This window comes from Rhea americana, unplaced genomic scaffold, assembly GCF_003343005.1.
Source record: "Rhea americana isolate MKP2758 unplaced genomic scaffold, rheAme1 scaffold_130, whole genome shotgun sequence".
NCBI classification, from domain to species: Eukaryota; Metazoa; Chordata; class Aves; order Rheiformes; family Rheidae; genus Rhea; species Rhea americana.
The window spans coordinates 2319178-2331866 of record NW_028185373.1 but is presented as its reverse complement, the minus strand read 5'-3'; the positions used below and the strand labels follow the sequence as shown (position 1 = coordinate 2331866).

The 12689-nt window shown below is 38.1% G+C and overlaps 1 protein-coding gene across 3 annotated transcripts; it reads right to left on the bottom strand.

The window, feature by feature from the left end:
- Window positions 1-1317: 1317 nt before the first annotated feature.
- On the bottom strand, window positions 1318-12389 carry CCT8 (chaperonin containing TCP1 subunit 8). 3 transcript variants are annotated; one of them, XM_085297816.1, is made up of 16 exons: window positions 12253-12389; window positions 10831-10921; window positions 10193-10272; window positions 8825-8974; window positions 8348-8528; window positions 7618-7679; window positions 6811-6948; window positions 6226-6404; window positions 5292-5358; window positions 5126-5213; window positions 4905-5020; window positions 3679-3750; window positions 3270-3434; window positions 2742-2861; window positions 2186-2308; window positions 1318-1552 (listed from the first exon to the last, which is right to left on the bottom strand). In XM_085297816.1, exons 1-15 carry the CDS (start codon window positions 12310-12312, stop codon window positions 2216-2218), a joined length of 1662 nt encoding a protein of 553 aa, XP_085153942.1. In that variant the 5' UTR covers window positions 12313-12389; the 3' UTR covers window positions 1318-1552; window positions 2186-2215. The 3 variants fall into 3 exon arrangements, with proteins under 3 accessions (XP_085153942.1, XP_085153944.1, XP_085153945.1); XM_085297818.1 differs by having other exon boundaries at window positions 2217-2308; XM_085297819.1 differs by lacking the exon at window positions 2186-2308 and having other exon boundaries at window positions 12253-12388.
- Window positions 12390-12689: the final 300 nt, after the last annotated feature.

Below are 12689 nucleotides of genomic sequence, written 5' to 3'. Positions count from 1 at the left end.
GGCCTGCAACTCTCACTTTGAAGAGACCGGCTGTAAGCTTGGGCTATAGTTATGCTTGGAACTGCATACAGATATGTAACTGAGCTAAGAAGCTGTCTCTTCCTGCACATCTTAAGTGAGACACATTTAGCACCAGCTATCTTTCCACTGACCCTTTATTTCTAGTACAGAAGCACTCAGGTTCCAAACTCTCTAGGAATTTTTTGACATAGGAACCTTGCTCTGGTATTCTGACAAGCTTAAGGACTTGGATCTCTTTTCCTTTTACTAAAGGCACCTCAGCATAGCCTTTCTCTACTGCAGTGGTAGGAAAAGTTAGTCCTAACCTGAAGTAGTCTGTAGTTTTTATTTAAAATTGTCTTCCCTGCAGGCTAGACTGCCCCTAGCATTTTACAGAAATGAAAGCCTGGTTCCTGCCTGCTCAAACARACAGCAGCAGCTTTCTCCGGACTTACTCCGTCCAGTTAGTGTGTTTTTTCCACAACAAACCTAAGAAAAGAGGTACTCGTATGTGTTTCTATTACCCTTGAAGTTGCCAGCAGTAGCACTTGTGCAGTTGACTTGATAGGCCAATCCCTCTGAAAAATTGCTGAGTTTAATTTTCAGCCACACCAGCAACTGCATATAAAACAAGTAGCAGAGTAGCTGTTGTATAGCAGCCTTATTTAGGCATAAGAAAGCTCCAGACTTGATTTAGCCTTCCACTCCCTTCTGGCTGTGAAACAGAGTAGAGCTGGCAAGAGTAATAAGAGACTTAATTATTAAGTGGCTTGAATTTCAAATGCAGTTCTTCCTTTAAACTTCTTTAAGACATAAAAGGTTTTTAACTTGCCAATAGCAATTCTTAACACRTCTCCAAAATCTCTCCTTACATGCTTTTAAAAAACTAGCATAGTATACAATGTGAAAGCTAACTTTTCCATACACAGTATTTATTTTTAAGACAGCTTAACTGTGGCTGTTAGAATGAGGTGCATTTTATCTACTGTCACATTTTGAGATCATGGGAACTCTGGAAGGGTGAAGATGAGTAAGATGCAAGTAACAAAAGTGAACAAAGGCACAGACCTGTTGTCATGCTTATTTCTTTTACCTCATTTGACTTTGTACATTCAAGTATTAGTAAGGAGCACAATGTCACAGGACGAGGTCCAGAAAACAGATAAAAATATGTTACAAGTTCTCTGCTTGAGGCCTACATTCCACCTCCCTCACCCCTCCCTCCCAATACTTTCATCCCCATACAAAGACCCATGCATTCACACACTTAGTAACAATCACATCAGGCTTAGCTCAAAGAAATTGACAGTTAACATATTTATAATGACAAGTGCATTTATTGAAGTATTCAAAGTTCTGCACTGTACTGGACATAGTCTCATAACTTAAAGGGAGAAACTCATCATGACAGGTCCCAACTGGAATATTACAAAACTCATTCAACCATGTCACTTGAGAAGTACAGTTAAGCTGTTCAGTCATTTTGGTCTTCATCCCAGTCTTTCTTTCCTGATGGAGGCTTAGGACCACCAGCTGGTTTTGCCATGATGATCTTGAAGGTAATAGGGAAATAGAAAATAAGAGTTAGAATCAGCTTTTTTCCCCTCCGTGATGCTGTCAACATTCACCAAATTCATGCAGTCTGAGCTCTGCACTTATATCACTGAATATTATCCACCTAAATGATTCATAAATTAGGTATTTTACCTTGGAAATAGCAGAAGCAGAGCCCTGATGTAGAGTAAAAAGACAACTTTTAACTTATTTTTGCATGCAATTTAGACTTCAGTTAGTCTAGGGAAAGTGTAATGCTCAACCAAGCTAGCCACCAACCTGTTTGAACAATGCACACTACAGTAAGCAAGAGAAGAATTATTAGCATTGTTGCTTTCAATTCCTCAGTCTATAAACATCATGCTTTTAAAGCAGTGTCCACTAGTCGCACCTTATTAAACATAAAATGTCACTGCAGCAAGTGCAACATATRTAAGTAACATAACACTAAAGCTGTGCTTGGCCTTCTTTCAGTGAAAGCTTGGTTTTAGGAATAAGATTCATTTACAATGGCACACGTAAGTACGTTTATTGCTACATTTCTTAAGTAATGTTGTATATGTGCTCTTAAAAAATACAGATCAGCCGTGTGATTGTCAATATATTCAGGCATGCAGTCACACACATATACTTCTCTGCTGGAGAAACAGTTTGTTGCATACTATTTTTCAGGTTCATCTTTCCAGTCATCCTTATCCCAATGTCCTTGTTGTTTAGGGGCTTTTGGACCACCTGCTGCTTTTGCCATAATAATCTACAGAAATTTTACACGCAAATATATTTTTCCTAAAATTTCACAAAATACTATAGAAGCCTAAGACTTTTCTTGGATAAGATTATAACCTCCATTAAATGAAATTTTCCTGTAAGAACATATGGGATTTTCTTGTAATAAATCTAGTTTCCTAGAAAAGTTTGGTTAACTTTTAGACATGGCATCAAGTGCTATCAACTGCCAAATATTTAAAATGCAGCACACATAGCACTTCTATAGAAGTAGCAACATTGCACCTTTCCAAAATACAAGTTTTTGAGTGCTACCATTTTTCAGAAACAGAGCTGAGGTTTTCAAACATCATGTCTTATGCCATGTACTTCCAAAACATTCAAGTATTTTGCATCAGTGTTCTGCATATCAAGTTAAAGCCGAGGTTTCAATTTAGCATCCATATTAGTTTTGAGCTTACCTGATCCACCCTTAAAACTGTCACAGCAGCATTGGTAGCCAGCTTGATCCCCCAGCATTTTCCAAGGTATGTGTCTAATACACCAGCTTCTAACATATCCTTCACAGCAGCAGTTTCAGCCTGTCAGACAGGATAAAAAGTGGTTTTCAAAGTTTTCTCATGCTTTTACCCATAACTTCCTGGGTTTTCAAAGTTACACGTTTAGAACAAAACATATCTATATATTTTTTTTTTTATTTTGTCTGCTTTCTTTCCAAAAAGATCTTCATTCCTAATCCATTGCAAGAAGACAAAACAATTACTAAAAACTTACTTTTCGCTATATTAGTTCAAACTCTCATTTCACCTCCTACGTAAGGCCACTATAGTACAATGATCTTAACTGCCTGGTGAAATTTTAAGTTATTCTTCTAGATTGCTCAAGATAGAACTCTGATAGTTTTAAATTAATCCAGAAATGCTTCATACTGAGAGAAATACTTGTAATCCTTYGTTTATGAGCATCAAGTACTGTGTAAGACTATTTACCTCAATATCAAATCCAACATTTTTGTTGCCTTCTTGATGCACTGCATAAAGTTTGGAGATGACTTCATTAGCCTTTACTCCAGAGTTTTCTGCTAATGCTCGGGGAATTGCTTCAAATGCCTCCGCAAACTTCTTGATGGCATACTGGTCAAGCCCGGGACATGTCTGAAGTAAAGTTGAAAACCATTTAGCTTTTTAAAATGAACACAGAGAGTACCAAAAAGGTAGGAAGGGATGTGCAAATGTTTACACTTTCTTTATCTATATAGTAATAATATAGAATTTACTATAATAGAATTTAAATATACATATATATATAAAAATATAGTAATATATAAAATACATTAAGTTATATGCATATACACACACACACACACACATAAATTTTTAAAAAGAAAAAGTGAGGTACCTCTCCATAAGATGTGATCTGTTTGGCTAATTCAATCTCTGTTGCACCACCTCCAGGAATAAGACGCTTGTCCTGTGAACAAAATGTTCCGTGTATTTCTTAAAACAGAACACTGTTTTTATTTTTAGAATTTATATATTGTAGCAAGAAAAACACAATAAAACTTTACCTCATGCAGACTTAAGCACTACTTCAGAACAAATAAGCATTACGAGTACTGTAACTAGAATTGACTCTTTCATTCCAAATGTCTTTGAATAAAATAAAAAATAATAAAAAAAAGCTTCTTTCAAAAAAAGAAAATAGAAATGCTGGTTTGGGCTTTTTTTAAAAAAATCATTCTAACTCACAACTTACTAGAAATAAATTCCTAGACTTTCCAATCTTTTCCTTTAACTGTTAAAGGGTCAGGAAACACCATGCTGGAAACCAATCTACAGTATGCTGTTTGAAGTTTAATTAATGACCACATATCACACATTTACCTTTAAAAATTTAAGTACTTTGTGTATCTTTTGACAAGCCAGCACTCACTCAAGAACTTTCAGATTTTTTAACAGAAGTCATCACCACAAATCAGGACAACCACAAGAGCACAAACTACATCTGCTTCTGTACTCTAAATCAATACTCATGTTGGTATGTACAAAATACTAAGTATCAGGTGGTAATTTTTATGTAGGCTTCTAAGTACACTCAACCTTTTCCTTTTTACCAAAAAAGGCTCAAGTTCACAAAAGCTGATTAGAAAACACTGAAGAATTAAATTATTCTATTTATAAGACCTATCAGTAGTATTTACCCATGAATTAGAAATATAGTCTGCAACCAGTCCGTTCCTCCTGATCCCCAGCAAAACAAAGAACAAACCAACCACATACCTAGCTTTCTTTCTGTGTCTGGTTTCCAAGGAACATTACAGAGGGTTTGCGGAAGTGGTCAAAGACCTGACTGCCATTAGAAAATGGTGAAATGAATAAGTCTTCAAAGACTCGCCTCATAAACTGAAAAATTGAGTTCAGTACATGCTGGGCATAACCTTTTATGCACACTGTATTCACAGCGGTGGCAGCTTCATACTACACGATTGTCTCTGTGCCTCAAGGAGGCTCGCAAACTGACAAACAGCCTTTGTACCAAGTGATGAGTGCAAAGCAAGCAGGAGGCTTGCCTCAAAAACTGATCCATAGCTCAATTTTGGCAACTGAACAGTTCAGTTTACTTACCCTTGTGAGCACTTTGAAAGTATTTACACCATCATCCACTGCTCTCTCTATATCATCCATCAAATTGTCTGTAGATCCACGAATGAGTATGGTAGATATGGCGCCATCCTCCTTTTCTGTTAAAGAGGACATACATGCTTATTACTGAATTAAGTTCATTAGATGTAAAACATTCATGAGTATTGTACTTGTAGCATTAGGACTTTATAGAACATACATACCATGCTTAAACACAATAACTTGTGTATCCCCAACCTCTGATAAATATACACTATCACAGTGACCCATTTCTTCTAGAGTAGGGGGAGTCTGGAAAGAAGAAAAAGACAGTTAAAAGAAGAACCTGTTGACAGCACTCTCTACTCTGCTCATTTGAAAATTGCATACCAGTCTGGGTAAAGCTGTTGCACCAACAGTTTTACATAGTCTCCTCAGATCCCATTTTGAGTTCAACCTTAAAAAAAAAAAAACACACAAACAGCAACACTTTTTAAGAAGTTTCCAGAACAAATATTAATATTCAATTCAGTATTCTCTCTGTAACTTGGAAACATTCCAAGTTACATCTTACATCCAAAGTTCACCTTACACTGTGTAACACTTGAATTTATTCTTACAGTATCTCTGTATTAGATTTCTAATCCTTCTCTGTTTTGCATGAGATCACAATACCATGTTCCCTTTCCAGGAGTTCAAATTTTTCAGAAACCAATAATCAAATTTTCTGTTTGCAACAGAAAAGGACCACTTTGCTGCATAAGATGGAAGAGATGCCATCAAGATTTAACTTAATATTTTGTGGAATGTATTTCAAGGATGTGTAACATGCCTAATTTATAGTTAAGAAGATACATGACCCATAAAATTATAGGAAAGTATTAAAAATTAGTTTTTCCATCCATTAATGTATTAGCAATGCAGGGAAGAATATCTTACATGACTGGAAAATTATCACATGTAGAATGTGGCCAGGAAGAATCATTATGGTATAGTCTCATCTTACCTTTGTGGCCACAAAGTCCCTCTATTAAATCCACAAATTTTAACACATTTGACTTCAGTTGAGCTAGAAAGACGTTTAAACCATTTTAACCGTACCATATACACAAGTTATCCCCAATTAGGTATCATACACAGGTGAAGGGCTATCAAAAAATATAAGCTATGAACACAACCAAATTGCTACTAAGGTTTTGTTCCACTAGAAATCCAAATGGTCACCAATACTCTGCATTCAAAGTAGTATGAGATGCAAGAATCAATACGGTAGGCACATTTCATAAACTTCAGATAAAGTGTTTTACACTGTTTTAGTACTTACCTGACTAACATAAGATTGTATTTGTTGGCATAATGAAGTGCCATGTCTGCCACTTTGCCACCTGTTACTATTACATTTGCACCAGTATCAGCAATAGCTTTGACTTGCAAGTCCATCAGGTTTTCTTCTCCCTTGCTGAAATTCATCAGTTCTTCAGCGTTCTTTATAAGAACAGTGCCCTAGCAAAATAAATATACTATTATCAATTCAGTGTTAACTACACACATACTTAAAAAATAACTTATGTGACAAACCATAGTGCCAACCTATTCATAACCTCAACCCATCCTATTCTACCAAATTGCCACCCTTTCCAAGCAATGGAGTAGCAAAAGTCAAAGAAAGGCAGTTCTAGCATTTCTAAAAAAAATATCCAAGCTTCAGACATTTTAGCATGTAATTTGTTCACAAGTAAACTAGAAAGCAAAATTATGTTCAGAAGATCTCTGTGAACTCTTTTAAACTAACGAACTGATTAACTATAAATATTCTTGACTCATAGTGAGTCTAGAATCTCTAAAATAAGAGATTTAAAACTGCACATGATCATAAATAGGTATAAAATTTATTTGGGGCTTTACATACCTTAGTTTCAGTTATCATACCATCAAAAGGGCAAGAATACACAGCTATCTTTGCATCTTTAACAGAGGTAACATCTCCTTCAGTTTCTTTTTTAAAAACCATGCCATGCAGAACTGACGAAGCAGAGATACCAGCACCCTGAAAGAACAGAGATGGAATGGAGTAAAGTCACATTACTGAACACTTACTGTCAGAAAGCTGCACTATCCGTAACAAGAAGCAGTCCTTATATTCATTTGAATGTAGCAATTAAATTTCCATTGTAGCAGATGAGACTTATGCTGATTCAGCAGCATCAAACACTTGTCTTACAAGGTTTATATCTTAAGACAAGTTTGCTGAGAGCAATGATTACAGCCTATAACATACACTTTCTGTGCTCAACTTTACATATTTATTAGCAAGGAATAAGAACAGTCTAGGGAAATTCGTATTAGATGTAAATTAGGTCCAATTCTACAGGCCATACTAAGGCCTAATATCCCATTGACAAAAACAGCATAAGATCAGACCACTTCTGTTCTTCTGGCTTGCCTCTTAGCCTGATCATGTGAATGTTTCCAGTGTATAATTAAGTTAACAGATCTGATCCAGTTTAAACTATCTTAGTGTTCATCATTCCTGTTCCTGAAACTAACTACTGGACTCTTTAAGTATTTTAAAACAAGAATTCATTTCCAGGTAACTATGCATGCTACAACTGAACAGACGTTAGAATAGAAAAAACAGTTTCAAAGTGCAAAGATCTAAGAACTCCTTTAACTTTTGATCTTAGCTCTACAGTAAAGCCAGCTATGCCCAACTTACCACAATCTTGCACACTCTGATATTGTCAACATTGAAATGACCAGAATCAGGGAGAATAGAAACTGTTTGAAAATATAAAAAGAAGAAGAATTTGTGTTGCTTAATGAAGTAAAATTGTACCACCATAAACAATGCATTTTTTTCCTAAGTATTAGAATTCAAAAATCTGAACTACCTATAAATTTAACGCAATTACAATTCATTAAAAACTTGCATCAAGAGATGAGAAGTTTTGTTTTTACAATATAACATGAAGTCATATTTATTCAAGCTAACCAGCCTGAATGTCTATTTAAACAAGTGTTGAATCTGACCCATAGTATTTTGAGGAAGCACAAACTAGACATGAAGGTTATTTCTTGATGTCTAAAATGAGAAGTCCACTACTCATTACAACTACATACTCTTGCTTTCATTGTTCTGTGACTGCAACTGGTAAACAGCTTCTCTGAAGTATAATGCATTTGCCTAGTGACGAAAAAGATGAAAAATCTGTTTCTGCTTGAAAGATAGAGTAAGCTATTTCTATAAACATTTATTAGAAAACACAGAMCTCATCTGAGCCACGACAACGAACACGAGAAAGAAAAAGATTACACGTATTTCAGAGCCTAATTTAACCCGATAAACTAACCATACCTTTTCATCTTACACAGAGATACTAGTAATGATTATAGTCCAACCTAGATTGTTTTCTAAATGCATACTCACATTAGTCTTGCCGACTTACCACAGGCCTGTGCAATAAGTTTTGCCAGAAATTTTTCATTGCCATATTGTTTACTCATCACTGAAGTATGCAGCAAAGATGCCACTTCTTCAACATCTCGAAGGTTCTTTGCAGAACAGCACACCAAGTCAGGAAGAATTTCTAGGGCTTTCTTGCAAGCTTTTTCATATCCTTCAATCACCTGCAGCAAGCAACAGAAGTTCACTATATCACACCACTATACATTCATACTACATGCATCTCCTCTTGAAAGGACAAAAAAGCTTGGAAGATAAATATGGTATTAAGCTAAGTAGGAAAAAAAAMCACTTTAACAAGTGAAAAAGCTTACAAGTGATGCAATCACACACAGCAAAACATGCACTATTATTCTTCATAGAGCTATCTAAAAATCATTTTGGAAGGAAACACAATATTATACTGAATAGTAACTGTCTGAATTTAGGCTATATCAATCATAATAACACAGTAACTTACCTCTGACACTGATAATCCCATTCTCAGAAGGTCCTCTGCTAACTCCAGAAGGACTCCAGCAAACACAAGGACAAAGTTTGTTCCATCTCCAACTTCTTGCTCTTGCATGTGGGAAGCCATCACAATCATTTTGGCAGCAGGATGCTGGACCTTTAAAAGAAGTTACATATCTTAGTTTACCTGCTAATATCCCTCTTGGACTATGGCTCTGTATTTTTCCATGCTTCAAATGCAAGCTCTTTGATTTCAAGTTATTTCTAAACATACCAAGAATGCACAAGAGAGAAGTACAGATTAAGTCAACTGGTAATTTCCATAACAAGCAAAAGTACTGCACCTATGAAAATTTCACAGAACTTAACAATTCCTCTCCAACGTAAAATACATACCATTTTACTTGTTTTCTGCTATTTTGACAAGATACAGTAGCTTCACATTCAAATTTTGGAACAGGAAAGCAGGCTGACGTTTTGACCTTCAAACTGAGCTCATGTATGCATAACTTTAGAGATCTACATTATGTGCTACTTCTAACRCTTTGCCATCTGTATAGAGATCAAATTTTCTCTTTCAAAGAAGTGCAATAAAAATACATTATTCTTGAATGTATTTAGAGCACCTATCATCCCAGAAAGCAGCATGTAAGACTCATTAGATTAACTAGTTTTCAGATATTTTTAAAGAACTGAGACTTGCACATTTTTTCCACTTATATTGCATATAAATACAACACATTAAGGAAGTGTACTTAATATTGCTTTGAAAACAGTTTCACATTTGCACTGCCTTCTTGCTATTATTCTAAAATACTATTTCTACCAGTAGACATAGAACTTAAGAGTAAAATAATATCTATATCACTACACAAATAATATGATAGCAAGAGAAAAGTCAGGATAGGTCAGTTTTTCCATAATTCTTCTATCACATAATTCACAAGGATACTGCTACAGCTCCATACCATACTACCATACACCACTTCGACTACCATGTTTTAGTCCAACAGGAAAATACAGCAAGTGTCAGTATCAGGTGATTAACAACTATTTCATTCACTGTTTTCCAAATGCACTGTTTAGAAACAGCCTTCTCTAAATCTACACTGGTTTGGGAGAATAATGGAGGCAATTACTACGCATTTGCAACTGCTTAATGCTGCTTTACAGAAGTCTATTTCTCACTGGAAGACAGTCCATGTACTTTACACACTCAAATTCAGTAAAAATTTAAATTATTTACAAAGTGACATATGCAGGTCATCAGGCAGATTGATACAAATGTCCTTGTTAACATTCAAACTGCAGTGGTCCATACTAAGAGAAAAACTAGTTCAGCATAACTGAAATCTTCCAAAGTAAGAAAACTTACCTCCAGCTCTCTCAAGATAGTAGCAGCATCATTTGTAACAAAAAGCTTCTCCAGATGATTGATAACCATTTTGTTCATTCCTAAGCGGAAAAACAAATGTTTATACAGTGTGTGTCATTTTGTATACAAATACTGTTTCATAATGACAATATGTTAGTACTATTTTGTAACTTTTTAGGAGAACTTTAAAGATACTTAGGTTTGCGAGTGTTACCTTAGGAAGAAATCATTCATGTCTGAATGAACATTTTTCTCTTCAGAAGTGCTTGTATGTTATGTAATTAAATATTTTGTATGTTTGTCAGAACACAGTATGGTTATGTTCATTAGGACTACCTATGCAGTTATTGTCTTTCCTTTAATTTTGTAGGTCCTTCAGCATAGCAATAAAACAACAAAAATGATACAGTAATTGTACAAAAACAGACAAAGGCAGTTACACTACAAAACACTTGAGTTAACCAAACAAAAGCTGTAATCTTTATATACACAAAGAGCGTATTTTTAGAGTTCAATAGCAAGTCTAATGCATTCCTTCAAGAAAAAAATAAACAGTTGTTTCTTCCTCAAAGTAGGATTAGCCTTTGAATATTACCATTTTTCTCCAAAACATTACCATGATGTTAGGATTTATTTACCATTTGGTCCATAAGCTGTACGGGTGGTTTGAGCAAGTTCTTTGCATGCCTGGATGTTCCTGTAAACAGCTTCTTCAAGTCCTGAATAATGCTAAAAAGAAAAATGTTACCACCTTGGAAGAGGGCAAGGTTTGGTGAACATACTGTTTTAGCAGACACTTTTTATTCATACCTCTGTATTCCACAGAGATTAATTAACTCTCTTCTGTATTCAAACATACATGCACAATATGAAAAATCACAATGATTCAGGAAGTATTTGTGATTGCGAAGCTAATCAATTCAGCTTCCATTTGGAAGCCTTATGGATAAAGATCCCCAGAAAGAGCCTAAAGAACAGGGAAACAGTTCGGTGTGCTTTGTTCAGAGAAGAGAGAAAGGTATAGGCAGGTATTCTGCAAATACAAAACATCTCAGCGGCCAAGTGTTTTCTTGCTTTGTGAAATACAGATCCTGCTGTTCTGCCCCTGAACCTTATATTAAAGAACTAGCATCTGTGTTACTCTATTTCTCTGCTCATGCTGCCAACCCCGCTAAAATATGTTATTCCCTACCCCCAGAAAAGATTCTAGAAAAAAAAATAGGGCTTTTTGAGTCGCCTAATCTCCCTTTCGATCCAATTAAACATCAGCATTCATAAGTCTTTTTTTCCTCGAGAAAAAAATAAGTGCTTTTTTTTCTTCCAGTTTTTTCAAACTAAGCTTTTGCTCTGTCAAGTATGGTCCTTGAGGGCTATCAAAATATATGTTTATCAAATTCATTCCCTGTTAAGCTTAACTATATGGAAATATTTCGTTCCTTTGCAATACTTTCAAATAAAGCAATAGAAAACAACCAGAAAAATATATTGTAAGCAATCATGTCACTTCAGAACTGCTCCAGCTCTAGGACCGGTTGCATTTCGCTGATCACCACTTGTAAACACTCCCTTCCCCAAAAAGCTCTCCTGAAGTCATTCTCAAAAGAAAAAAAAAAGGGGCACAAAGGCACGCAGCGCTTCGTGCACAGAATAGARTTAACTATGCGGAATACAGCTAGGAAGGGTGACCGCCACAGGCCAGAGGAAACAAGGCCACCAGGAAGAGGCCCCATCTGCCTGCAGCTAGCGGCTCCGGGCGCTCCACGGGGAAGCGTGAAGCGGCCCAGGGGGCGGCAAGAGGCAGCGGCAGCGCCCCCGGGCACGCAGAGCGCCGCCACAGCGGGCGAGGCGGCAGGAGGGAAGGTGGCGATCTCCCCCCGCCCCCAGCACAGATTTCTAGAAGGCCGCGTGCGCCAGGCGGGAGGCGAGGGACGTGGGCCGCCGGGCCCAGCCGGCCTTCCAGAAGCTTCCCTGTGCCGCCATAGCGCCCCCACCCCACCCCTCCGCTCCGCCCCACCGCCGGGGAGGCGTCCTGGGACGGGCGGGAGCAGCGCCACTCTCACCTTCGCGCCCTCCTTGAGCATCTGGGCGAAGCCCGGGGCCTTGGGGACGTGCAGCGCCATCTCCGCTCCGCTCCGGCCGGCCAGCCACCGCCGCGCGCCAGGGACGACGGGAGGGCGGGCCGCCGAGCACGCGCACGCGCACGCGCGCCAGGGACGACGGGAGGGCGGGCCGCCGAGCACGCGCACGCGCACGCGCGCCAGGGACGACGGGAGGGTGGGCCGCCGCGCATGCGCACGCGCATAGCGGGAGCTGCGCCGCGCGGTGCCGGGGGGAGGAGTTGCTCCCCGGCAAGGTCGATCGGGGCGGGGGGGGCGAGGCCTGGCAGCGCGCGGGCAGCCGTTGGGCGGCCGAACGGCCGCGGCGGGCCCGGGCACCCGGTTGCCACTTTTCTTCGGGGCTTATGGTGGGGGGGCCTCGGAGCATGCGGTCCGTCTGG

Excerpts from the sequence above, each read along its gene's own strand:
- CCT8 (XM_085297816.1), bottom strand. The coding sequence starts at position 12,312 with ATGGCGCTGCACGTCCCCAAGGCCCCGGGCTTCGCCCAGATGCTCAAG. Across the intron at positions 10,922-12,252 it reads TGCTCAAGGAGGGCGCGAAG|CATTATTCAGGACTTGAAGA; the intron begins GTGAGAGTGGCG and ends TTTTCTTTTTAG. Across the intron at positions 5,214-5,291 it reads CAACAGCTTTACCCAGACTG|ACTCCCCCTACTCTAGAAGA; the intron begins GTATGCAATTTT and ends TCTTCTTTCCAG.